Source organism: Alosa pseudoharengus, unplaced genomic scaffold, assembly GCF_046254945.1.
Source record: "Alosa pseudoharengus isolate Yale_2024_CS ecotype anadromous, Long Island Sound unplaced genomic scaffold, YU_APseudo_1.1 YU_APseudo_1.1_scf_6, whole genome shotgun sequence".
NCBI lineage: Eukaryota > Metazoa > Chordata > Actinopteri > Clupeiformes > Clupeidae > Alosa > Alosa pseudoharengus.
This window is the reverse complement of record NW_027468848.1, coordinates 19,760,916-19,788,634: the sequence shown is the minus strand read 5'-3', so window position 1 is coordinate 19,788,634 and position 27,719 is coordinate 19,760,916. Positions and strand designations below refer to the sequence as shown.

The 27,719-nt window shown below is 42.9% G+C and overlaps 1 protein-coding gene across 1 annotated transcript in view; it reads right to left on the bottom strand.

The window, feature by feature from the left end:
- kcnt1b (potassium sodium-activated channel subfamily T member 1b) overlaps window positions 1-27,719 on the bottom strand; it is a 47,602-nt gene that overhangs the window by 9,412 nt on the left and 10,471 nt on the right. The window contains exons 4-20 of the mRNA XM_076270263.1: window positions 20,300-20,379; window positions 16,086-16,188; window positions 15,712-15,762; window positions 15,537-15,585; window positions 14,306-14,365; window positions 13,933-14,007; window positions 12,938-13,021; window positions 12,007-12,101; window positions 9,527-9,707; window positions 9,113-9,277; window positions 8,430-8,566; window positions 7,988-8,051; window positions 7,754-7,862; window positions 7,526-7,634; window positions 5,214-5,363; window positions 4,229-4,464; window positions 3,091-3,304 (exon numbers count right to left, since the gene is read on the bottom strand). Of these exons, the coding sequence (XP_076126378.1) occupies window positions 3,091-3,304; window positions 4,229-4,464; window positions 5,214-5,363; window positions 7,526-7,634; window positions 7,754-7,862; window positions 7,988-8,051; window positions 8,430-8,566; window positions 9,113-9,277; window positions 9,527-9,707; window positions 12,007-12,101; window positions 12,938-13,021; window positions 13,933-14,007; window positions 14,306-14,365; window positions 15,537-15,585; window positions 15,712-15,762; window positions 16,086-16,188; window positions 20,300-20,379 (1,962 nt within the window). The remainder of the gene's footprint in view (window positions 1-3,090; window positions 3,305-4,228; window positions 4,465-5,213; window positions 5,364-7,525; window positions 7,635-7,753; window positions 7,863-7,987; window positions 8,052-8,429; window positions 8,567-9,112; window positions 9,278-9,526; window positions 9,708-12,006; window positions 12,102-12,937; window positions 13,022-13,932; window positions 14,008-14,305; window positions 14,366-15,536; window positions 15,586-15,711; window positions 15,763-16,085; window positions 16,189-20,299; window positions 20,380-27,719) is intronic.

Here is a 27,719-nt window from a genome sequence, read left to right as displayed (position 1 = left end):
ATGGTGTGTGTGTTCGCCACACTGCATTAGTCGTCTCCCAGTGAGGCACATTAGAAGAGGCATTTTGGAGGGAGAAGCACATAACGGAGGCTCATTAAGGAAGCCTGTCCCTAGAAAACCGCCGTCAGCCATTCTGTGGGAAGTACCAAAGATGTCTCAGATGAGGAGGTGGACACTAGGGACTTTCTTGGTCAGAGAATGGAGTTTTACAGCCATTTAACGCACAAACAAAAACAAAAACAAAAACAAAACAAATTCTGCAAGCACGGCTGCTGATGCAGCGTCTGTCATCGCTATGTGTGTACTGGCCACTTCCTGTCACCTTGTTGTGTCTCCTGTCCATTGCAGATCTTCGAGGCAGAGCTGCCACTACGTATTGCAGTCAAAAGAAAATGCCCCCCAGATCCTCTGATTTGATGTGACACTATGTGACCTTTTCTCTCCAATTGTGCCTCTGCCTCTCCTGCCATCTGGCAGGCTGGTTATAGCTGGCTGCGTGGAGCTTTCTGGGACAGTCTTTCTGGGAGCAACAAGCCTGTCAAGTCTGCTCTGCTCTTAACAATGTTGGTATTGGGTCACGATAACATACAGTATATTTCAATCAGAGGACACACAGATCTGAAACATGAAATTCTCAAAGTGCAACCTTGTTGTGTTGAAGGTGTTTGCAGTTGCTGAATGTGTTGATTTATTCAGAGCAAATAAATAGGCAGCTTGGCAGATGGGGTCCTTTTGTGTTGATGGTCTTTGTATATGAATACAATACTGTATCTGAGCTGTCAAAAAGCAGCAGCCAAGGTCTGCCTGTGTGGTGTTAGACTGGGTGATTGATTTTGCACTCTTCACCAAGGATGAGGAGGAGCAGTACTGTCTTAATGGTGTTGCCAAACAACCTCATTTATCTGTTTTGTCAAGGCAACTACAGCAGGAAAGGGCTTCAGATAATGAGCCATTAAGGCTGCATACTACACTCTACTGCAGCTCTCACAGCCACTTTATGGTCTCTCCAGTGGGCGACAAACACAGGGATTCTAGAATTTGACGAGAGAAAAAAAATCCCAATTCCAATATATTTTAATCCAATTAAATGAAATCTAAAGTCACCCATGACGTAAATTCACCTACAGAGACTGTGTGCCTGCTGGTGTGAGACAAGGGAGAGACTTGCCATAATCATGAGCCTTTGTTTAAAAAAACACTTAGATGCAGGACTGGCTGGTCACATCGAGATACAAGATGTTTTGATGACTGCTTGACCTTAGTGTCAACCCCCTAGAAAGCAATCCTCTCATTTTAGCAGATGCTTGTTTTGCTATGACTCATCTGAATTGACAATGTTGAGAGGTGGACAATGTAGGCTACTGTCATGTCTTCTCTGACTACAGCCCTGCACTTTGCTGATGTGGTCAGAGTTATTGGAGGAGTAGGAGACACTGCTGTGTCCCTTCTATCGGTATGGTGTCAGATGTGGGATTTGTTGTCAGGATGTCGGCCTGCGGATATTGAGACCCCTCAGGATGGCTTTGAGGTGAGACGTGAGGGGTCAATGGGTCAGCCTGCACTGGGAGCAGTACACTCTTAAAACGAATGTGTTGTCCCTATCTGGACACAGAGATGTGTTAAAAAACAACGCAAGTTGTGTTGTTTTCAATACATTTGTTTTAAGAGTGCAGGATATAGAATATGCATGAGGGATACCACAGGGTGTTGAAGACTTTCAGTGTGCTTCCTGAAGAAGAAGATAGTCTGACCAACCATCATTATTAGTCACACTAACAAGTCCTGGTAATTAACACCGTTAGAGTGCATGACTCAGGCTGTGATTGGCGAATATGCTCTTGCTTCGCTACAGAGACAACCAGCAACCTTGAGAAGAACCAGTGAAAGGGTGAATCAAACCACAAATCATGTGGCTGCAGCTAGCTACAGGGTTCAAGACCTCAACATCCAGCACAGATACAGAAGCTCACCAAACCACTGTAATCAGACTTTCTAATGAGGAGACACAGCACTCAAAAAATCCTCCATAGAAATGCATGGGGTTAGTTTGTAACGCCAATATGGCAGTTGTCTACACATATCCCACCCCTTCTGCGGCAAAACGTCGACATGTTACATTGAGCCAATCATGTGCTGTGTTGTGAATACATTGAGCCAATAATGTGGTGTGTTGTGAAGACAACATGCCAATCGTGTTGTGATCTCGCCGCTGGAGCAAGATTGGTGTCGTGAAGCCTTGCGCACGCGCATTTCTGCCAAAACGGATGCCCGATGAGTGCCCAAAAAGCGATGCAATATGGCTGCCGAGTGGAGGGACTTGCCTAAAAGGACTTTGCTGTAATTGCCAAATGAACCACCACAAGTTTCTCAAAGTGACAGATTCTCCGCTAAACATGGGGTTCTCCGCTAAACATGGGGTGCTGCTGGAATATTATAGAGTAGATGGCTGTACTGCACTGAAGTTGACAGAGGAAACTCCTGGCAGTGCAGTATAAACAAGAAGAAGAGCTACATCAGCTATTCCCAGAAAACATTCCACTGAATCTGGCAAGCGTTCTCGAGGCTTCTAATATAATTAGCACACAGACAATGATAGAGAAACAATGACAGCCCCAGGCTTAATGTAAGGGAAATCTCAGTGCCTGAACTTGTGCCAGAAATGCAAAGCCATTAGCCACCATATATTTAACTATATTCAAATCTTAAATAGGCCAACCTGAATTCCAGCACAGTGCTGAGAACTTTAGGCCCTGACAGTCTGCCTGTTAGATGACATCCTAGTGGTTCACATTTGTTCAGTAATTTAGCAGGGTAAAAGTGATGAGTGGAAAAATGATGATATAAGGGGCAACTTTTTGAGCCATGTTACCAGGCAATCACATCAGCCATTCTTTATGTTCTGGCTGGAGGATCACAACAAGTTGCCTGCTGGTTGTTTACGCTCTCCAGAAAGAAATTGCAGCCTAATATCAAAGGGAATGTGTCAAAACAGCACTGGTCAGTACAGTAAGTTGCCCGGCGGCACCATTGCTCAAAAAGTTGCCCTGTGTATCATCCATCACCTTTAGACATGTGAGTGTGGTGACTTACTCTACACTGGGCAGGCCCTCCTCGTCTGGTTGGGGCGTCTCGTCTTCCAGCGGATCGGTGAGGAGGTCACAGGGCAGGATGGCCGTGGAGTCGGCGATCTCCAGCACCGGGGCGATGCTGGGCCGCCGGCTGCCCGCGCCATTCTCCGTGGGCACGCCCAGCTTGTTGCTGTCCTCCGGGGGCACGGGGTTCTGCAGGTCTATGGCAACCGTCCCTGCAGCAGCAGTGAGAGGTGGGCGAGAGCGTGAAACACGGGGAGATGTGACTCTTGTCGCTCAGCCAACGTTTCGAGCCAGGTAGATTAATCACATTAACAGGGCTGAAAGGATTTGTTCACACTCCCGCAGCATATTTTATTGTGTTCATTATGTCTTGGCTTAATAAACCAATCAGCAAGAGTTACGCAGGCTTTTGAGTTCTACTACTTGCACTGTTCAGCTGGCCCTGCAGGACTGTGAACATCATCCATCACAGACTCCACCACCAGACTGCATGAGTGAGTCAGATGCAGCATTAAAGACAAGAGGTGAAGGCACCTACACTCTGACTGGAAAAGCATGCAAAGGCCTTAAAGTGACACAATGTAGAAATTACTGTTTTCTATATGCTGGGTACCCATTTTCAGGGCTTAAAATAAGAAATGTTTTAATGCCTGCAATAGCAATGTCAGAGACTCCATTCTCCTGAGTCGGTGTGGCGTCAAAATGAGGTTGAAGCCATTATTTTAAGGTAATAAAAATACACTGTTTTGCTTTAAATACAGACATGCAGTGACCATTTTGTTATTTTTCCATTTCTAAATGCCTGGAAAATATGTGGAGTTGTTGGTCATGTATAATTTAAATAAAAAACAACAAACAACTTACCAATGTTTTTGTGTATGAATTTATTATAATGAAAGCGGGGGGACAACTTTAGCCACTGAAATATTTATGTGGTAGAGATAGCAAAACATAAACAAACCATTTGTGGATATCATTATTACCAATCTGAATGCCCTAATCTTAGAAAGAATAATGAATCTAGGTGGCACTTACTACCCCCTCTGTCTCTGTCAAACACACACACACACACACACACACACACACACACACAAACACACACACACACACAAACACACACACACACACACACTCACCCATGCTGGCGATGATGCTCTGAACGGGCAGGCGGGAGGGGGCGTCGTACAGCCCCACGGACGCCAGGCCCTTGTTGTGCTTCTCTTCCTGCTTGAAGATGAAGGCGGAGTTCTCCTCCTTGGTGATGTTAATGTAGTAACAGGTGTCGGTGGCAGCCATGATGTGGCGCGGGCCCGGGTTCAGCAGGATGCTTTTGTTCTCCTCTCGTTTGACGCCGATCAGACACACACCGTACCTGGAGGAACCGCACAAACATCACTTATTACTGGAGTATTAAAAAAACCCACCCAGGAGCTGAATGGTGCCAGTATATGGGTAGTTCCACAGTCAAAGTGAGCGCTCGAGATTATCCATACTGTATATATCTGTGTACTTTAATATATGTGATTATGTTGGATTCTATAATTGTATGTGCACTGTTAATGACTAGAATTAGAAGCACATTGATAATTGGGAAAACATAACATAGCATAACATAACATAACATAAATAATGATATTTCAAAAAGGTTTATTTTCACATGACTGTGAAACTACCCCTATACTAACAGATTAGCATGACTATGTAAATGTAAATGGTAAAATAGCTGAAATATTACAAGAGAAGGGGAAAATAATATTCATGAAACATAATATGTCTCTGTGAACATTAACATTAATGGGTTATTAAACCCTGGGATATTAAGTCATGAAACAGGACGTTGTATGAAAATGCTGCCAGCATAGCCTCTAGAAGAACTGACACCCTGATGCAAATGAACTGAAGCACCATCTGAAAACGGAGAAATCACTGATCTCCATTCCTTTCTCCTTTCAGTCCCTATTAAAGTGTCTCACTTGTTTGGTGAGGGTTGAGTTTGCACAAGACATCATCTCTGGGTGTTGTTTTTCTTCTTAAGACCACCACAGTTTCCTTTGCATTTCAGAGAAATTGAACCTTATGTCTTGCACTTTGTTTCAAGTAACTTGCATATTTCCTGCTTACTTTTTGTGAGCATGAAAAGACGCGTAAGTGAAGCTCTTGCTGTCATACTCCCCAAAGAACTTGCTGTCGCACAGACGGATGTGGTAGACCTCGTTGCCCGAGCAACGGCCGTATGTCCTCTGCCACTGCTCTGGAGAGAGCTGGCCCTCCCTGCAAGCAGAAGGATCAAGACCTGACCTGAGAAGAAAACCAGAGCTTGAGAGACAACGACAGGCCACCTACAGTAGCTTACACGAGGAAACATCTGAAGAGTCCATACACATGCTTCCTCGTGTAGTTTTAAGGAAGTCAAACTGGTATTTACTTCAGAAATACTTTGCCATTACACAGAAAATAGGCAATAAAGTAATAAACTGTGGTTTACTATGCTGGCCATTTCCCTTTTTATCATTTGGCTGGCTGGAGCTTTTATCCAAAGTACAAATTAGGCAGAGTACCAGTGAAGTAGAGTAGAAAAAAAGCAAACCGCTCCATTAGAAGGAAACCAAAGTGGCAAGTTTAAAACTGAGAAGTCTAGTGTTTATGACTTGTGATTGAAGCCCGATAGATGTGTGGCTGACTGTGGAATAGTTTTACAGTTTATATATATTATACTTTTCAGTGTCTGCAAAGGACTCATCAGAATTCATCACTAACCAGACGTGCTTCAGTTTCAAAACCTTTGGAGCATCGAGAAGAGGATTCTAGATTGAGACTTCATAGCACACTGTGATGGCAGTCCCAGACAATTTCATTCAGTCACAGACCATAATGACTATGTCCAAAGTTGAAGCATTACCTTGGACGAGCCCCAAGACGAAGACTGGCAACTGCTTTGTGGATGAGTATTAGGGGCATCAGTGAACACGATATGGCCAGTGACAGGGAGCCAGAGCAGGGCGGTGAGAAATGGTATTAGCGGGGTTTCTGCCTATCTGATTGCAAGGGCGGTGAGCTGCCACGTTCATAGTCACCTGAGGAGATTTGACCCAACACGTCTACAGGTTGGGTTTCACTCACTCACTCTCTATGCTCAAATAACAAATAACTTGGATCAGATAACAAAAACAAAAGCACTAAAGTATAAAATAATATAACATATAATAAAATAGTATAAAATAATCTAAATAAAATAATATGAAAATAAATGTCATAAACTGGTGTTGTTCAGCTGTGTTGTTCTAAAACGTGCATTTGGCCCGTGTTCATTCTCAGTTGGCCACACCTTGTTCTGATCCGGTGGCAACAAGGGCAGGAACCGCCACTCTGTCTCCCACCTTTGATTGCTGCCAATTACATTCGCATCAGTGCACAGCACAGCACCGCTGCACAAACATGAAATCGGTGACAGACAAGACATCGTTTCAGCCGTCAACCAAGGCAACCTAAGATTGAAGAATAAAGACTTACATAATCACAAACTGACCTACAAGTAAAGATGAGTTCCCAGCACCACTGTGTCCAATAGTATTTAAAACATAATTTAAAACAACACAGCTATTTTCCCCTCTGCGTGTTTTTCCCTATCAGTTTTGCGATGCTGTTCACGGTTCGCTAATGCAAGCAGGGCTTCTTTCCTCCGGAGAGGTAAATTTAGTAACAGATTGGATGCGCTGGGGAGAGGTGCACAGCTCTGTAAATCCACTGCCTTTGATAACTCCCCTGGAGATCCAGACAGCAGCACACAGAGCTGTCGGGACGTCAGTCACTCACACATCAACACTCTCCTCCCGCCTCGCCTCCATCCAGTTCCCTTGCAATAAAAGTTGAGAGCAACACATTAGTCCTATAGGAGGTGTACATTTATGATTACAGTGCATATGGAAAGTATTGACAGCGCTTCACTTTTCCACATTTCGCTATGTTACAGCCTTATTCCAAAATAGAGTAAATTATTTTTCCTCTTAAAATTCTACACATAATACATAAGTGCTGTGAATACTTTCTGTATGCAATGTATGTATGTTTGTGTATGAGTGTGTTCAATGCAGAATTTTTTTTTTTTGTCATTCCTCAGCGTCAGAAATAATAAATATCCCCAGCGGATACAAAAGAGGTGTGCCGCTGCAATCTAGAGAGCACTCACGCAGACAAAACCTAAACCTTTCAAGTGGAACAAAGAGCACTTTGGATAAAAGCTTCTGCCAATTGAATACATTTAAATGTAAACTGAAATAAATGAGATACTAACTAATCGTAACACTGGCATAATAAGAGGCATCATTAAAGATGAACTTTGATCATAAATACCTATAATTTTATTCATAAATTCATAATAGATTCTAGTTGGGTCTTTTTTTATGTTGACCTGTGTATGGCTGATGACTACTCACTGTCCCCGCGATGTGTGAACAAGGAGGGTCACCAGGGTGGACGTGGCCGGACACACACAGTTTAGGGCCAGCATGGCGTACCTGAACTCCTCTTCACACACCACGTGATCTAACACAGACAAATACAAACACATACACACACACACACACACACACATACACCACATGACTACATCACCTGTTTAGAGGGTATTATTATTATGCAGTGGCTGGAATCAGATGACTAACCAGCAAATTTCACATGGAATTTGTTCTCTGGTTTGAGGATCTGCACAAACAGAGGACAGTTGGGGGCGAAGTCCTTCACAGCCCAGGCCCTCAGGATGGTCTGGTGATCCTGGGGTGATCAATCACAACCTGTCCTTAATAAACCACAGCCTTTTACACAGCTCAGGGGATAATGACCAATTTTACATTCCTGACCACTACTGGTTGGGCGTTATTGATTTTAATAATACGTACGGCAGCCGTGCGGTCCACCTCATTCCTGCTGCTGAGAATGAAGCATGCCTCCGCATCGTCCATCCTGCAGGATGACAGCGAGAGAGCGTCAGAGAGAGAGAGCACTAAAAGTTATATTTTTAGACATATCCATTCATCAATTTAAAAAATTGAGGTTTCTAAGTAAGCATGTTTTTGTCTGTGCTTGTGTGTGTGTGTGTGTGTGTGTGTGTGTGTGTGTGTGTGTGTGTGTGTGTGTGTGGTGTGTGTCTAGCAAAAGAAATTACCCAGTTAAAAACCCAGTGAGTGATGGCCTTATAGTGTAAGCCCCGTTTGAAGTCTGTTCTGTGTATTATTACCGCTATCAAAAAGCATTCAGTGAACGTCACATCAGCTCAGCAGTTTCCTGCATCAAAGTTAGTGAGTCATGAACAGCACAACACGAATGACATGAATGACTTGCTTGGCTCTCATCAGGTCCTGGTCTTTGAGTGCGGAGCCCTGGAGATAGATGACCCGCTGGGACCAGAGGGGGATCTGCAGCACGCGCCGCACCTGGATGTCCATCTCCGTGGGACACAGGATGACCACGTAGTAATCCTGCAGGAGAGAAGTGCTATTAAAGGGCCGCTGCTGCCTCAAGAGCTACTGTAGAGATGCCGTCTGGCAACCAGAAGTGTCCTTGAGCAAGACATTGAACCCTGAACTGTTCCTGTGCACGTTGGTGCATTGAATGGCAGCCTACACCATAGGTGTATGAGCCTGAGTGTGTGTGTGTGTGTGTGTGTGTGTGTGTGTGTGTGTGTGTGTGTGTGTGAGAGAGAGAGATTTGAGTGCTTGGAAGTGTAGAGAAGCTATATATAAAGGCAAGCGTTTTTACAAGGCTATAGGGCTTTACATGTGAAAGTCCAACTATATCAGATGCATGACCTCAAGTGTGAGTAATTCAACTTAATAATGCCATTATCAAAAAAAGAACTTCTGTCTTTCCTCCGGATGGTATAATCTCTATAGGTGAACAAGAAGTTCCAAAAAAGGGGGAAAAGAAAGACAATAAAACCTTTTTTCTCCTGCCTCAACAAAGTTTAGTGATGCCAACTTGACAGCACAGAAACCCTGCCGTGCCTACAGTATACTACTGCGCACCTGCAGTCTGGGATGGGCATAGAACTCATTGAGGAAGTCCATGAGGAGGTCGATCTTGAGCGAGCTGACACACAGCACCACGTGCTTCTCAGTCTGGGCTCGATGCCTGCTGTAGTTTCCTCCTGACTTCTGACGCTCCATCCACAGATAGGCAAGCTCCTCAAACTGAGACAAGCGCAAAACATACAGTACATACATAGGTGGTTACAATATCAACAATTATGTCAGACACAAAAAGTAACTGATGAATGTGAATCATAGTCTTAAAGCTGGAAGAATTGATTCCTTTTGGTGATGTTTTAAAACGGGAAGATTCTCACAGTTATGCCATGTGTTATAAAAAGAAAGAAAACCTTACAAAATAGTGAGGTCTGTCCCTATGGTCAGTCAGTGCGTTTCGGAGGGTAGTGTTACCTGTAAGGGAAGGACCACCAGCGCAACACAGATCATGATGACCACGAGCAGCTGGGAAGGCCAGATGCGAGGGGTGACGTCCCCGAAGCCCACCGTGGAGAAGGTGACGATGCAGAAGTACACAGAGTCAAACAAGGACAGGTTCTTCCCTGCTCTCTCCAGGTGCTGTATTCCACAGGCACTAGGAATGACAACAACGGAAGACTGGCGCATGAGTATACAGCAGCGTGGGAAACTAATGTATCGGAACCCCCCCTATTACCACCAGTCCCGTGTTTCTGTCCTCTTACGTGTATGTGTCACTTACTATTCATTTCTATACAAACCAAGACGGCGGATTCCTAAGGAAACGCAAGCACCCACACCATAAGTGTATCTAAATTAGCTATGTACCAAAAATTACATTTTACCGTGACTCGAAGAGCTGTAAACAGTCTTGTAAAATGCGTGTACAAATCCGCTTGGAGCTCCAGTGGAATTTTGAAGTAGCGACGAGAATTCTCAGTCTAACCGCTCATGTGCCGTTGAAAGGGTGGAAGTAGACGACCCACCAGGCCAGCACTAACCTCCGAGCGCGGCAAACAAAATCGGATATTTCAGGCAGTAAAAGCCCCGGTAAGAACCAAACCAGATTTTGTTCAAATCTACACACCTATGGCTACTGAAAAATTTTATTTTGAAGTATTAAAAAACATTGTTGTTGGGTGATAATTAGAGGTGTTACGATATCTACCAGCCACTGACAGATGTAGGCCTACATATTCAAGTTCACCAGCCGCAGCTCATTAATATATCATTATTTTTGTGTTTGATTTTTGTGTCACTTTCATATTTTACACATATCTAGTGTTTGTGCATCATATACTGTACATAGGGATCAGTTGGATGGTATGGTCAAATAATGGCTCGATCAGCTTTCATGCGCTTGCAGTACTGTACTCCATATATAAGATGAAAGCACTCTCTCTCTCTCTCTCTCTCTCTAATGTTGAATTCTGTTTCTAGAGTGAAACCAAGCAGTGTCCTACATTTATCTTTTTCCTACTATTTACTGCAAGCCCACATCTTGGGATTTGAAAACAACTTTCTCTATGTGCCATGCTAGCTTTAGTAGGTACACCCATAATAAACTATTTACAGCTATTTGTCATGGTGATATGGGACGTGCAACAAGGGCACTGCTCTCATTATGAAAGTTCTCTGTTTGATATTTGAATCATCAGGCTTGTAAAAATAAACTAACTACAGTGAGTTAATACAGTAAATAACAACTAAAGTGAGCTGAAATTCCCTTTGTTGTTGACCAATTTATTCTCTAAGAAACTCATTTCAACCATTTTATCACTCAACACTCATTATCATTTTACAATGCCAATTGTAGTTAAAAGTAAAAAAGGTTAAAATATCAAATCAAGTCCTAATAGCAACACGTTACATTTATATAGCGCTTTTCTAGATATTCAAAGCACTTTCCAGTGAAGGGGGGGGGGGACCTTACTAACCACCACCAATAGACTAATATTCAAATAGACTTAGACTACTCAACTATTATCTTCTAGGTGAAGTGAAAGTGAAGCTTTGCCATTTTATTCTATGCATCTGCTTTCAGTTTCTGCATAGTTGTGCAGATATTCCTTATCACTGAACTGAATTCAGCCGACTGCCTCGCTTTATCTCCATAAAAAAAAGCTGCCATGGCTACACAAGGTATTAAGGTCGCCATGGTAACAGCAGCTAAATTAGACACATGGCTAATTTGCCATGTAATATCCAACAATGGCATGGGGCCGGTGCAATTATACTTCCTTAGGGCTTGATCAACAGCTTAGTTTTGCTTAAATTGCAACAGTCTGACCAATATCATTACTACAATCACAAAGAGCTGAGGAAAGGCTACAGAAGCTAGATAATGCAGGAGTCTTGAGGCATCTGACAAAACCAGTTGGAGTTCCACTAACAGGGAAGCAGCACAGTGAACTGACAACCTGAGGCATCAAGCTGCCTTACGTCCTTTTTAGTGAGAGATGCATGCAGAGAATATTGATGGCCTACCTGCCGTCTAGAATGCCATAGAATTGCTAATGGAATAACTAGCTTGTTCAGACAACACTATGACAAAACGTACATTACAGTCAAGAATGCTTTAGTCATTTTAGAGCTGGCTGATTCACCGTATGATGAATGTTATGCAGGGCACAGATTTACTATGACGGTGAGATAAGCAAACAGGACACTTGAAATACTCTTAACACTGATTGGATGAAGGTGTGCGGCCATACAGCCAATGTCAGGTGTTTCAGTGGTAGCTCTTTCATCTGCCCTTTGACAAAGAACAATGGCCAATGCCCTGACAAATCAGATTTGCTAAAACCTAATTGATTGATGTCCCCTCTGTTCACTGCTTCTCAAAGGACTGACAGGATTTGCATGCCGATGTAATGCAATTTGAGGGCTGACTGCGGAGGCTGGTGGCTACTCACCCGGTGAAGACCAGGCAGAGCAGGGTGCAGATGAGGATGAGCACCTGGTTGAACATGGCAGAGTGGGTCCGCTGTATGGCACGGTGGAGGTCATTCTGGTGGTGGAGGGGGTGGGGTGGGGTGGGGGGGACATGTTTAATTACAGGGTCTCTCTTGATTCCATGTGCCAGTGATCTATACACTATCTTACTGCGTGTAAGACAGAAGAATACAGGTAAGACTTGTATGGAAGTTAAGCTCTCCTTTTCCTGATGTGCAATGAAGGGGCAGCCGTGGCCTAGTGGTTAGCGCTTCGGACTTGTTACGGCTGGAGTGCCCTTGAGCAAGGCACCTAACCCCTCACTGCTCCCCGAGCGCCGCTGTAGCAGGCAGCTCACTGCCTCGGGATTAATGTGTGCTTCACCTCACTGTATGTTCCCTGTGTGCCGAGTGTGTTTCACTAATTCACGGATTGGGATAAATGCAGAGACCAAATTGGATCAAAAAAGTATATATACTTATACTTACTTACTTACATGCCATATGCTTTTGCAACAAAGAATCGGTTTGGGTTGGACTTGTAATAGATATACAGGGGGCTTGCTGATTATAATATGATTTGTGATATGTTTAGAAAATGAAATATCTGCCTGCTATTTAATTTTTGGTCTTTTAATTGGCTTTTGTTATTTACCCACACAGTCATCACGGATCATTACTGTCATGCCTTGCTAGGTTCTGACATCTAATGATTTGCTATTAGCTGGAACTAAATCTCATTGGCCCCTGCAGCGCTTCCCTGCCAAGTCGTATGCGACCCTTCACCTAAGAGGCTGCCTTATCAGCAAAACAAACAGGAGGTTTTCCAACAACAATCTGCCGCAAGTGACTTTCATTCATATGATGTGATCCTGATTAAAAAACAAAAGGTCATTGCCATAAAAGCACTTACGATCATGTTCTCCAAAGCGCACTTGGCCAGCCAGCAGTTGAGGAACACAGGTACAAATATATTTCTCAATGGCGGCCAGAAGATCTGTAGACCAATGGCAATATATTTTAATAACACAATCACACAAAACGGCATTATTTTGTCAGATGAGTGACAGACATATAAAACATAATTGAGCTCCATTTTGCCTTTGGGAACCTTCCCAGAGGGCATCTAAAGAACAGGTTTGAGATTTGATCCTTCAAAAACTAAATCATTAACCTGCTGAATCCATTATCCTAGTGTCCTTTCCACTACAACTGTCTCTAGACTCATTCATCACACCTGAATCTGACCATAATCTATCATGACCGACAGGGACGCACGCTAGGACACACTGCACTACAGAGAGTTGGAGAGGATTTTAAGGGCACAATTCTCAGTTAAGGAGCTTTGGGTAAACAGCATAAGATAGTGATGTACATAATATAAGAGACGATAAATAAATAGCCATCTTGGTCAAGCTCTAACATTACAAAGACATAATTTTGTCTTTCACTTGATGACAATAGCAACAACAAACACAGTTGCAAGAATATACAGTAACCTGCATCTGATCTACTTATTCATCATTCCTCTTCACAGTGTTTTATAAAGCGGTTTTATCAGGCGTAAAGTCGCTAATTACAAACTGTCAAATTGAAGGGCTTCAGACCCATAAATAGGAGCAATGGAGTATTACATTGAAATCATACATTTTTACTGATAGACCTCTAACAGGCTAACTAACAGGCAGGCTACACCAGGCATGAAGCATATGCTGCAACATTTAGCTTCCACTATAATCAATGGAACTGGCTACACCAGATGTGATAGTGGCGTGTATTTTTGAAAACCAATCTTCTAAAACTAAGTTCTGCGCATGGAGCGTTTCAACTGCGCACCCCGTGCAGCCCGGCTGTATTGCAACAAAAGCTGTCTCTGTTTTGAGGTGTGAATCTGTCTTGCAAACTTACTGTTATTATAAATGGCACTGTGTTCATCATTTCCAACATGAAGGAGATCTGGAACATCTGCTCCCAGATGTTTCCCTTTGAGACACACAGATAAAGACTGAGTATCACCAATGAGTCACAGGGAGGTAAGAATGAACACAGCTGCCATAATAACTCTTTCAATGTTACACAGAGCTGTAAATGATCATTTTCAGTGATAATACATCAGTTACGTGACAATGTTTTTTTTTAAACAAAGGTTAACAAGGTTAGTGCTTGGCACTAAACAATCATAATATGTTGACTTTTTTAATTAACTTAATCCATCTGGGATTTTGTTTCATTAAAATTATAATTAAGGCATTAAGAAACGGTTAAAGGAGATGGGTCTCACCTTGTAACTTAGATATGTGAGGAGCATTGCCTCTAGGAAACTAATTAAGGCCACTGTCACCTACACCAGGAGAGGGAGAAAGGGATAGATAGAGGGGGGGAGAGAGGGAGAGAGATACGATTGAGTGGGAGGTTAAGGAATTACTCCCCTGGACACACACACACACACACACACACACACGCACGCACGCACACACACACACACACAGGAATTTCTACCAGCATACTACTTGATGGCCTGTAGCATCTCCACCAGATTGAGAGAGGGCAGGAAAGTTGGACTAATTAAGAGCTTCAATAATGGAATCCCTGCTTTGTTGTGTCATTCATTGCCAGGCCATACAGCAGGGACAGTTGTCGTGACACATGAGTCTATGAGACTAACTCACAGAGGCCTGGGGAAACAGACTTGACCAGTCAACAATAACAGTAATGGGGAATTAAAAGCAGACAGGTAATTGGTTTTCAGCACCCATTCAATCTCTAAGGCACTGATGTATGGTGATAATAAAGTGTGAGTTTCCCCCAACCCACAATGGAATAACCTTCTGGAGATTCGGGCAGGAATTAAACACCTCAGTGTAATTATTGTGCTAAAGTGAGGTGCACGTTGCCAATTTTCAGTCTGTGCTGTCAAGTTCATTACTGCGGCATTTCATTAGTGGGTTTGATCCAGCAAGACCACAGCATGGCGAAGCCATGCTGTGGGCTTGCGGAGCAAGCCCACTATTGTTCTTCTTAAGTTTACTTTATTTATTTATTTATTATTCCTTTTCACCCACTTTTTGGCCGAACTACTGCTCCTAGACCGTTTGAGCTATCAACGCGGTTCGAACTCCAAAAATTCAGGCCCGAACCGGTGTAACTTGCTTGTTAATTTCGTGTCGCTGGCCCTTGTCGTTTTCGCGGTATTCCCGTTTTTCTGCGTTTTTTGGGCCCATTGAAATGAATGGCGGAATGTTCAGAATTCAAATTTCGATTGTGACATCACAGCTCTAATTGCTTAAGCTTGCACCTGGAAGAGTTCTAAGCCACCTGGCAGAGCTCTAATGGGCTGGGCTGGGCTGTCTGTGTATATGAAGGTGTGTGCATGTAACTTTTGACCCGTATGTCCGATTTTCATAAATGAGGTACCGTTGGAATCCTTGGATGAGGCCGAGTTCCGTGCCCCAGATCAAACCCACTCTTGCAGTTCCTCGGAACCGCAATTCTAGTTGCAACAGTCCTCTTACCTGAATAGCCCAGACAGGTGTTCTTCTGTTTACCCAGATAATTAATGCCCTTCCCATGAGAAACAACAAAACAAAAACAAGACAAAAGACAAAGACTAGCCTTAGTTTACAGGTATATTAGGAGGTGTATTTCTATCCAGCAGAGAGAACAGGGGGGCCCACTTCTGGGACTTACCAGTTGATATCTGAAGGATCAGCGGTTATGTTGTACGTGTGCGTGCTGTTGCTGCTCGGACAAAAATAATTACAGGTAAAATGAGGGCAAACCAACACATTCTAATACAAAAAAAGCTTCTTAATCTAACTGAGGGTTGCCTTGGTAACTTTACAGTGGCACAGTTTTGATGTGACTTGCTTTTTAGTGTGATAATGAACCATAATCACTGCATGGCTCTCATCACACTCTATGGCTGTCACAACAAAATGTACATAATTACTATCATTTTATTAGGAACCCCCTCCCCAGAATATTAATACCATCTGTGTCCCAGGGACACCCTGACTATGGTGTAGCATATTCTAAGGATATGGAGATGTCTTGGGCAGTACCTTGCACGTGTGACCTCAGTGGGATCGTCCAGAGACACCCTCACTATGTACAGAAGGCATGTCAGCAGCTTCAAAGACAGGTTCAAAAGCCGTATTCTCAGGCCTGGAACATGAAAGAGAGCAGACAAAGGGGTTTCATCCATTCCTTTGGGATTCCTTTCAAAAGGTCAACATGACTAAAAAGCCAAGAGATCTTCCATGCAGGTTCACTTGCAGGTTGATTTTCACATCTCTAAAGCCTGTCACTGTTACAGAATTTCAGACACCTTGACACTTTTTTAAAGTACTTTGACAATAAAAAAGTCAATTGATGCGATGAGCATGTGGTTCTTTAAGGAACGCTATTAAATTATAGAAAACTCACTAAAACCAATTAAAATAAGAGAAAACGGAACCCAAATTGAATTAGATTATACCCCATGAATGTCTTATTCAATTAAATTATGCCTAAAAAGAGTGTATGAATCTAAATGAAGCAAAACCTACAGGACGTCATGAAACACTGACCCAAAACACTGCCCACATCCAAGTGCCCATGGGGACCCAGAGTTGAGTTTGACCCGGGTCACTTCCCGATCCCACCCCATCTCTCTCTCCCACTCGCCTCCTGTCACTCTTCACTGTCCTCTCTTTATAAAAGCCAGAAGTCCAAATATATAAATGAAAAAATCTCACATTATTTGTCAGGCTGTTTAAAAGCCACAAGTCTACAGGAGCCATCACTTTTAGAATTTACACACGCCAGCACCAAGACCAAGAAGAATCGATCTAAGGGGCTCGAGGGAACATAGGGATATTGAAGCTTTAAAATGACATTTGGAGCCAGACTATGACGCACATCTAAGGTGATCATATTGATGAAGTTAAGCAATGCTATGATCATTTAGGCACGTAAACAGGACAGTAGTCATGATGTAAGGTCACAAAAGCATGACTAATGTCTTTCTTCCCTATAGTGTGCCACTGACTGTGTGTGACTTCTGACAAGTATATAGCGTACAATTGAATACAGGCATAACCATACATCATACACTGTATGGTACGCATACAACTATAAATAAACAAGAATTCACGAAATGGTTCATACAAATGGTCCATACACCCCATAGTGTTTTCTCTGCATTTCTTGAGAAAACTGATTTCTGCTTCAATGATGCAGAAAAGCCTGAAGGATGGTGTGCCATTTTCAGAACATCCAAATGTTTACGTGGAGCATTCTCTGGCTCAGTGCTGATGTTGCTCAAAAGGAGGGAGGGGCGGGGGGGTGGGGGCGTTTAAAGTAGTTTAAAACATACACTTACTATTTTCAGCTTAGATTCGATAAAAATAAAAACAGGCAAATGTGCTATTATGACTCAAAAGTCTTTTGAGTTTTTGTCTGCACCCCATAAAAGAGGTCTCCATTGTTTTTCTATGACAACCAGCCATTTTCTGCTTGGAATATATTCCACTTTAGATCTATTTTTAAAGATGGCGAGAGCAAAACCAGTCATTACAGTACCATATTATCTGTGTAGCAAATGGCAGAGGCTTTGACAAGCTATGGGGCTGTGGAGGTCGAGGATGAACAACACAGGCAATTTTCTGAGTGTCTGAGCTATTAGCATTAGCTTTGAAAGTAATGCATTCACCAAGGACCAACATATCTGACTACGTTGGATATTGAGGATGACTGAAATCCATGCTGTTCAGGTGACTGTAAACAATGTGCATCAATAGTGGCTCATGCAAATAAGACACCTTCTCTCTGTTCCTAAATCATCACTGTAATCCATCCGTATACGATGGATATTGTTATATCTGAGCACCTGAGCCTCACACAAGCTTCCCTACGACACCTGCAACGGGATGACAAACTAGTGACTTGAGGAAATGTAAGTAAGCAAATAATTGTTTCAGCTGTGTACCAGATGTGGCGGTGGAAACCTTGAAACCAGGACAGGAAGACAGGGTCTGCTTCGCACAACATTGTAAAGCACATGAAGGATGGATTCAATATTTGGTGGTGGTATGGTGGTGACATTGTCCTTTTGCCTTTTTGTATAATGTATATAATATATAATGTTTATGTCTATAAAACATGTACAGCATGTGTGGCTTTTCCCTTCTTGGATAAATGTAGTTGAACTCTCACAAACAAAAAAAAGTAAGCCCATTATAATGTTAAGTAAAAGAGTTCTTTGATGGATGGAGCTTGTGTTTGAGACCATCAGTCAGAGACTGACGTCAATAAACCCACGCTGAGCCCTGGCCAAACCCTACAGCACTTCTGGAGTTGGTATAATTAAGGCATTAGATCCTGACTGGTGCACAGAGAAAGAAGCCACGCAGTCAAAGTTGTTTATATTTTTTTATTTTAGGAAGTAGTTCTATCTAATATTTCATATTTAATAGTTTTCTTTCTTCTGGAATCCAAAAGAACAGCATATCCCTTTGTCTACTACTGAAAGGCTCTACTTTGTTCCACAATAACTATGAGCAATCGGCCAACAGCTGTGAAACAATCACAATTTATGTTGGGCCCTGTCCTGCATCCAACAGCACCTTGCATTAGAAAAGCAATCCACTCTAGCTGGAAGGAACACCTCCTCCTGCTCCTGCATCCTCAGCTTATCCATTCACTGCATTCATATCAATCTCCTCCAATCATCATTTACTGTACATGAACCAGCTGGGGTGCCCATATAAACACCACAGAACTAATCAGTTAATCACACAGGTTTTAAGACTTTTGGATTATATTTTATGTAATTAAAATGAGTAACTGCACATTAGATTCCTTCATGCAGTGCTGACAGTTTCAATACACTCTCAATACTTTATACACACTCACACAAACTCTCAAAGTACTCCCTACACAATAGGATACAATATAATTTGTGGCTGGCCATTTAGTAAATTAGATAAGCATCCACAGATTAGATCAAGCATCCATAGATTCTGTCTACAAGTTCTCTTGCTTTCTGCGTCCACACGAAACCCCCCACCCCCCCCACCTACACCTTTTATGACCACCTCACTATCTGGCTGGCCCTCCCCACCCCTTTGGAGCCACGGTTCTGCTGATGATATCTGTTAAAACGGAGCATTTCCTTGCCTTAGTGCTCTATGAGGTTCAGGCTCTGAGCTCTGTAAAGCACCTTGAGACAATTTCAATTGTTTTATGTAAATACAATTTAATTGAATATATTGTACTGAATTGAGGCAAGTGCATTATCTCTCTCTGCAAGTGCCAGAGATCTAATGGGGTTTTCTGAGCACAGCTGGAGCTCCTCTCACTCATCACCAGGGTGACTGCACACCGCTTCAGCACCACGGACAGCGGCCTTGACTAAGTAATACAGATGGACCTGAGGGAGCTGGGGCAGGCAATCACTGAGTCGTTATACCGCCCAGGCCACGGCCCTCCCTCCCTCCCTCCCTCCCCCTCCACTCACTGCTGGTGGGAAGAGAGCGCCATTAGGATATGGGAGCCACGCTATCAGCTGGGGCCCAATGGGCAGTTATTGCACTATTTCCTGTCAACCAGGGCGTTTAAGAGCACCAGGGCTTTTAAGGGTGAAGCACAGATGGCACAGAGCCCATAACTGGCCGTGGCGTGTCTGCTACCACACTTTCACCATTGACTCATTACTGGGTGGACCTGACAGGGGGCGGGAGCAAAGACCTGGGGGCCACACGTAAATTATACATCTTACTGCAATTCACACTTTCGATCCCTTCTGACAGCTCTTATTTTCTCCCCAGCACCCTCTAGCCTCTGACTCAAACGCCTTTATTGGAACATGGCTTTGGGGTAATAAGTAGACTTACAGTGAGTAACAGTGCGTTTATGGAGTTTGTTAGCTTCATTTATAAACTTAGATTTACTTCTGTACACTGACTGTGCTACACTGATAGTTGTGTTGTATCCCATGTGGTAGGGGGGTGGGGGGTATGTTTGGGTTTGTGTATCTGTATTGTAACAACGCCTTTCATATATGTTGTTACCCACCAAATACAATAAAAAATGAGTACAGAAAAAAAAAAAAGATTTACTTCTGTAGTCTTTCAAATGTTTTGTCAGCAATACATACTGTTTTTGTAACTCTGCTGCACTCACATAGTTGCCTAGCAAACACCCATAACAACACAGATAGTAGCCCACATAATCATTTGCTTGGTCATTTAAGTTGTTTGTCAGAATGATTGGCTCATTGCTCAATTTTACTTACTTGACCTTTGGTTTTTGATGAAAAATAACTTCAGCCTTTCCTTAAAGGTGTTTTCATTAACATAAAATTCCACCTGAACCCTGTAAAACAAAAAACAAAAAACATCACGAAACAGCATAATCTTCTCAGTATATTATCATCACAATATGAAAACAAACAAACCACTAGAATATGGGAGCATCATGCTGCTTTATTAACACCAAGATTCAAGTCTTTTATTTACACACAGTGATGCTGGTCAAATTACTGTGCTTCTGCACAGCGGCACCTAGCTCTGTTCCCCAGAGTATGGCAGAAAGACAGCACAAACATCAGCACAGTTACAACATATGGACAAAATTAAATGAGTTATCAGGGTGTGTGTGGAGATGAACACAGTCTAATTTATCCCCTCAGGTGAAGTGATGCAAGGATCCCTTAAAAGAGTTCTAGTGCAAGCAGTGTCACCCCAGTCATATGCAGGTCAAAGGTCACGGTCATTTCCTCTACTGCCCACTCTTTTTCTGTCTCTCTCCACTGTCAAATCTAAACAACTGCAAAAGCCCCAAAATATAAGTGTTTGTTTCTATATATGGGTCTCAAGGGTAGTACTGAGATGTTCTGGGTTGGGTTTGCTGGGGGGTGAAGTGTCCATTTGAGGTCTCTTGTGTGTCCATCTAGTGACAGGCAGGCATCCCCTCACCTGCCAGAGGGTAGGAGCAGAGGGAGACAGAGAGGGAGCGGGCTGGATGAAATGGCTTCTCATTATCAGGCACGCACGCTTGATGGAATACTGAGTGTGTTTGTGGATGCTGCTTTTGTGAAGATGACTCAATTTTCTCTCTCAGTGAGTGTGTGTGTGTGTGTATGCGTATGTCTGTGTGTGTGGCTGTGTGTGTGTGTGTGTGAGAGAGAGAGAGACAGAGAAACAGGTAATCACTGAGACAGCACTTTTTTTTAGCACTTACCGAGCGCCTTGGAATCTAATTTACTGGTCCGAATGTGCTCATTACTAAAAAGGTATCTGCTTCGTTGAACGGCTAAGAAGAGAAACCCCTTTAAAGTATCTTTTTGGGCTTTGAGTGGTGCCAGTAAATGATGTTCGACTTGAGCAATGACTCACCATCCTCAATAACATCACTGTAAACAAACAATCATGTTTGGAGAATTCAAGTAGAAATCTTTAACAATGTCTGTGTATACCAACTGATCAGAAAGCAAAAATAGTCCATGAAGCCAGTGAATGGTTGAAACATACAAATGAATGCATATTCACAATGGTTAGAATGTCTGGACTTTTCAAGCCAGCTTAATTACAAAAACAAATTATGTTCCTGTGTGGCAGTAATCACTTAAAAGCATTTAAACATAGCCTTCAACTGTTTCGTTATATTGTTCATAAACAATAATGGACCAGTGACAATTACTAAAGACAAATGACAGAAATATCTCGGAGGTAGGACCAGCGACTAAGTTCTTCATCTCCCCCTATTCCAGTCTCAACATTCAGAGAAAACAGTTATATTTATGACTGTTATATTATATTTATGACTGTTTAGGTTATTAATACCTGCTGGGTCTCTTATGGCAAAGATGCTCCTCTCCGTACAGCTACTATTGAACTTCTGTCATTTGTACCAGTACAAATGATTGTAAATCTATTTTACGTGACTATACTGAGAGCTATCTGCATGCAAAATATGTATCCTCAATACAAAACCACAAATTTGTTTTTCTTTGAAGAAATATGAGGTTCTCGCTGCTTTTAAAAGTGCTCAACCAACCTCTGAAGCAATTAAGAGACCAGATGAAATGACACTGTAGCAAGTTAAGTAGCAAATTACGCAATAGTGAAATCATTGCAACTGGATTGTTTACAAGTGGGTTGAAATGTAAGAACAACAAATAATTCTCTCATTAATATGCTGATATATGACTATTGAAAATGGTAAATTCTTGTACAGAATGGCAAGACACCAGATCACACAGACCTGACACTAGGAGAGGCAAAGTGCAGCAAACGCCTCTGGCACCATTCCTGTCTGAGGCAAAGACACTCTCCAGGGCCAGGGATTTATGAAGTCGTTGTAGACTAAGACAACGGGAGTTTGTGGCAGTCGGTAACACAGTGCACTCTGTTGTCAGCCCGTTTACTTCTGGCTTTAGAACTGAACTAAGCCCATTGCAGCAATGGACAAAACACTGCAGAGATGTAGCCCTTACCAGTGCCACTGCGCCCTTGTGAAGCTAGGTGGGCAGACAAGTAATCCTCCCAAAGTCTTTGAATATAACAAATTTAAGACAACTGTGTCACTATTCTTTATTCCTACTCCCCCCCCCTTCTTTGTACAAATACTTGTAAAATAATTTATATATGTTTTATGAATGACCCAAGGTACATTTTGTTTAATTAATGGCTAATGTGTGACAGACCTAGGCTACTTCCAGCAGGACTGGCATGTCCTTGGTGGTCCCTCTGAAAGGAAGAACTGCCCATGATGGCTATGAGTCATGGCATTGGTTGGTAAGAGTTGGATGGACTCAAAAAACTCTCAAGAAGAAACCTTGAGCAAAACTCATTTTAGGAAGATTCACATGTGGTTGGCGGTGGCTGTACATTTTGTTCTGTACTGGTTGTATATGTACGGGCATAATCTGAAAATTAAAGACCACAGACAGAGGATGAGGGCAAGGCACTGAACTCCACACTACTTGACACAATAGCAGTGTGAGTTCAGTTCTCATATTTGATTGAAATGGACAAGGACAGATAGCCTACTTCAATAATGCTTTTGATCAGACACAGAAAAACATCCCAAGATAGAAATGCACTCTGGAGACATTTCCTCTCTGCATGTTTTTCCCCCCACATCTATCCATCCAAGGCTTTCACAAACCTTTAATAATGAGATCAAGAGTGTGGTTGCTCATCTAAAATGAGTTTATAGGTTTATGGGAATGGTGACCTTGGTTATTCAGACAGTAGCAGGAAATGCTTTTTGTTTCAGTAAAGCTATCAGATTACTGGTATGGCAAGATGCTCAGTAACTGACAAAGACTTCATAGGAAGCCTTCTACTTGGTCCAGTCACATGGTCACTTACATGAGACCATGCGACATGGCGATTTCAACGGAATGGTGTCATGAAACATGTATTGTTTTGATAAGGCGCACATGCATTTGAGTCGTGCACAGCACACACCAACAGCATGAAACATTTCCCGCCCACATCATATTTCTCGCCGATACACACATAACAATCTCCCGCAGCCTGGTCTAAAACCAGTAGCGTGTATCCATCAAATCGCTAAATGCGCAAGCATGAAAATGCAATTAAACCACAATGTGAAATTGCATATGTACAGGTTAATGTATGAATGGGAGAAGAATTTCAAATACTGATCATCCCATCACTACGGTTCACACTGGTGCAGAGCTCATAGAAAACTGCAGCATTCTCGTATTTATGTAAAACGTGAAAGAAGTCGATGGCAGCTAAGACTGTTACCTCATTATTATTTCCATTTCCCAAGTCCATTAAACAGTCATAGGAACTGCGTAATTATCTGAAATGCAATGAATGACTAACACAGTAGGCTATGCGACAGACTGCTTCATTTCTTTTCAAGACGAGGCGAGATTATTCCTAAAAATAGTCTTGCGTTACAACAGTTTTCCGGTTGTTATTTTATCGCACTTTGAATGACTAATCTAATGATTTATGTCAGGTCCTTGGATCACTCTGCAGAATGCAACAGATCGATGCCAAAACCGATACAGTTGGATAAGGTTCTGCAGTACCTTTGGCCAGCATCGCTCCCCAGTGAGCCCATGGTTCGAATTGGCATCGATGGATGGACCCATGTTTGATCCGGCGCTTTCTGCGTATCGGTCCGCACGTCTGTGTCGATCTCCGACGGCGATTCTGCGAGATTGGCACCGGCCATTCCTTCGGTCTGCTACTTCACGCCAGCCAAGGAGGATAATCAGACCCGTGGACCTATTGCAATCCCATGGCTCATCAAGAGCCGAGCGCTGAAAGCTATGATCACATAAGTTGTAGGACCGACGAGTCGAGGGAATATATTTTATTATATCCTCTCAGTCTTCGAAGGTCTAGACGCGCAGAAATAGCCTGTCAAATTCAAGCGCATCTCTGCTCGGAGCTCCATTGGTTTTACGCTGCATGCTTTACACTGCGCAAGACGAATGAACCGCGCAAGCCACTCTGCGCTAAGGTTTCACACTTAATTAAGCTATGTAAAGAACTCTACAAACACAGTTAACTGCTAGCGCATTTTATATTAACAGTGCACATTGTTTATTTAAATATTTCCATCGTTTTTATTGCCAATTATCGAAGTCCTTCCCCTACACCACATTAAAGTTTAATTCGGACACTAAGGAAATGTATGGCAAAATCTAAATATAGAAAGCAGGACAAGTCCGTAGTACTAAGTGAACAGAGAATACAAACTGGTGTGTGGCAGTCTATTCTTGAGATGTTAAAATGACTTATGCATGCAGGCTCGTTTAAAATAAATGTTTTTCGAACCGGTTGCCCGACCAAAACAGAGACACTGACTGACAAGTCAAACAGTCTGCTTTAAGAACTGCATCCTCCGCACAGTCTCACGCCACACGGGTGCTGAAAACCGAATGGATTACGTAACACGCAACTCTGGAGGAAGACGCCGATGGAGAATCGAGAAACAGGAGAGGTTACTCTATACCACAGTGACTCCCCGTGGCGATGCAACCACAAGTATCACCAAGTCATCATTCATGCACTGTGGACATACATGAAAATGAATATATGGAAAGGTCTGGAATTGTGTAATGACTAAAGAAGCAAATTATGTAAGGAAGTACATAGCTACTGTATAGGCCAACAACATATAAGTAAAAGGCTTATACATAATATTCAGGTATGGTGCAGTGTGGAACTTCAACCACATCAGGTTTTTTTTTTGGAATGGACCACCCTGCTATGTCCTCATGTGACTGCACCCCAGTCATGCGTGCGATGGTGGTCACTGACCATACCTGCGCTCATGGTCGGACTATGAACTTTCGGGCTCCTGGGCCCAGATGTATTAAGGGCCCCCCACTTATTGTCGTATATGTGGAAGGGGGGGTTTGGGGGTCCTCCCCCAGAATTTTTTTGATTTTTTTGATTTCCTGTATTCTGGTGCATTTTGGGGATGGCCAATACTAAATTCAATCAGATTCATAGCCTACATCCTGATTTGTTGATATTGAGGCAATGATTCCATGCAAAGGCTTGGGCTTCAGGGCCCCCTGACCCCTTGGACCCCTGGGCCTGGGCCCGGTAGGCCTGTGCAGTAATCCATCCCTGCCTGCGCTAGTGCTGACTACCCTTCAGATGGGTCAGGCCCTTGAGTTGTGGATTTGCTCGAGGTTTCTTCCTATATGTATCTCCAATTCTAGAGAGTTTTTCCTCGCCCCTGTTACTCGTGGGCCCTCTCTGAATGTTTTACACCCTGTAAAGCGCCATGAGACATGTGTAATGTTTTGGCACTCTATAAGTGAAATTAAATTGAATTGAAATTGACAAAAGTATACATAAGACTTCAGACCATTAGCGCTTATATGTACAGCCTAGGCTTCTTTATAAATAATCTGTGGTACAGTGAGGCACCACTAGTCCAGCAAAATAATTGGTCGTACATCACTTCCCCCCACTCAATGCAGCAGGTGGGAGTAGACCTCAGTAATGAGGAGCTGCACACCTTGTGCAATGAGCGACGTGTCAGTCTGCAGCACCCATAAGGCAGTTTAATAACAGCAGGGCTGTCGCGGAGGCAGCCGGCTCAGCCTGTCAACACACACACAAGATGTATCATGGTTTGAGGGAACACGCATGTTCTGAAGCAGTGCAGGCTCCTCGGATGAGCCTGAGAGAACTTGGAGAGGTTCTCTCTGCGCCCGCATATTCCGTGCATGCCAACAAGAATCCCACAATTCCCCAGTGCTTTTCACTTCCAGCTTTTTCCTCATTACACAGTCATTGAGCAGCCGAAATGAGATGAAAAGCTGAGGATCCCAATTGATTTTGCCAGATACATGTAAACCAATTAGTGGGAATGGAACAGACAGGAGTGCTGGTCAGACTCTTGAGATGGCTTTGGAGGCAGTAAAAGAAGGCACAACTCATCGCTCCCTGCCACAAACAGGGCGTCACACTTCTCTGAAACAAAACAAGTAATTGCACTGGCGCCACACCACGGAATGAAATAACTGGACACGGGAGGCTTGGAAAATTGTTGACAGCAACGATGCATCCTTGCTGACCAAAGCGTACCAGCAGCGCGTGAACACCTCTTAATAGGACATCTGAACGGAGAGCTTTGCCAAATAAGGGGAAATGGGTTATATGAGCATCATCAATCATCCATTAAATGAGGTTTTTACGGATACTTTCCCCCATGCCATAAACCATCTCTGCAGCTGTAGGCTTGAATAGTCCTATAAAAACATAAGAAAAAAATTAAGCTCAAAGCTGAGGCCTGTCTATGGACCAATGTCAGTTCTAGTTAGTTATTTACTTGTAGCGCAAATCCAACATGTTCCATCTCAACACAACTGGAAAAAACACAATCAACATCAATCAACATCCTCATTTATAGTCAGTGTTGGGTCAGATTACTTTGAAATGTAATCCATTACAGAGTAGGCCTACACACCAATTTTTGTAATCAGTAACGTAATCCATTGGATTACAAAAATAATGTAACGTAATTTGAATACTTTTGGATTACTTCAAAATAAAAAAATAAAAAATTAAATACATTGAATAAAAAAGAGCTTACAAATACTTTGAATAAAAGAGACAGGGCTTACAGATAGCAAGCTGCACTTGCTGCAAGGTTGTGCTGGGTTGAGCGAATGGCCCAAAGATGTGTTGTGGTAATGCTATTTCTGCTACTTTATGGTACACATGTAGCCCCCACTTCCCCTTTTTAACACAAATTGCGTGTTCATTTCTAAACCTCACTGCTGATCTGGGTCATGGCACCAATGCCTTGTGCTGATTTGCACGGCTCAGCCCTGCATTCGCCCGGACTCGAACCCACAAACAGCAGCACCTTGGATTCGGGAGTCAAGCGTGCTAACAATCGAGCTAAAAGCCCGGTCTGCTGTCTCCCTTACTAGCACAACTCTTAAGGTGTTAGGAAGGAAGTTCACACAGTATACACACTACACAGATATGTACCAGCTAGCTACAGGTATTCAACTGGAATAAGCCTATGAGCAGACATTGGGGGGGTCCTCATTTTTGCCAATTTGTCCTCACTTTATAGATAACTTGTCCTCCTTTTCAGAGTCTGCTTGGTGGTCACCTTAGTTCTGCTACATTATAGCGCATATGTAGCCTTATACTTCCCCTTTTAAACACAAATTATGACTATCAACTGGT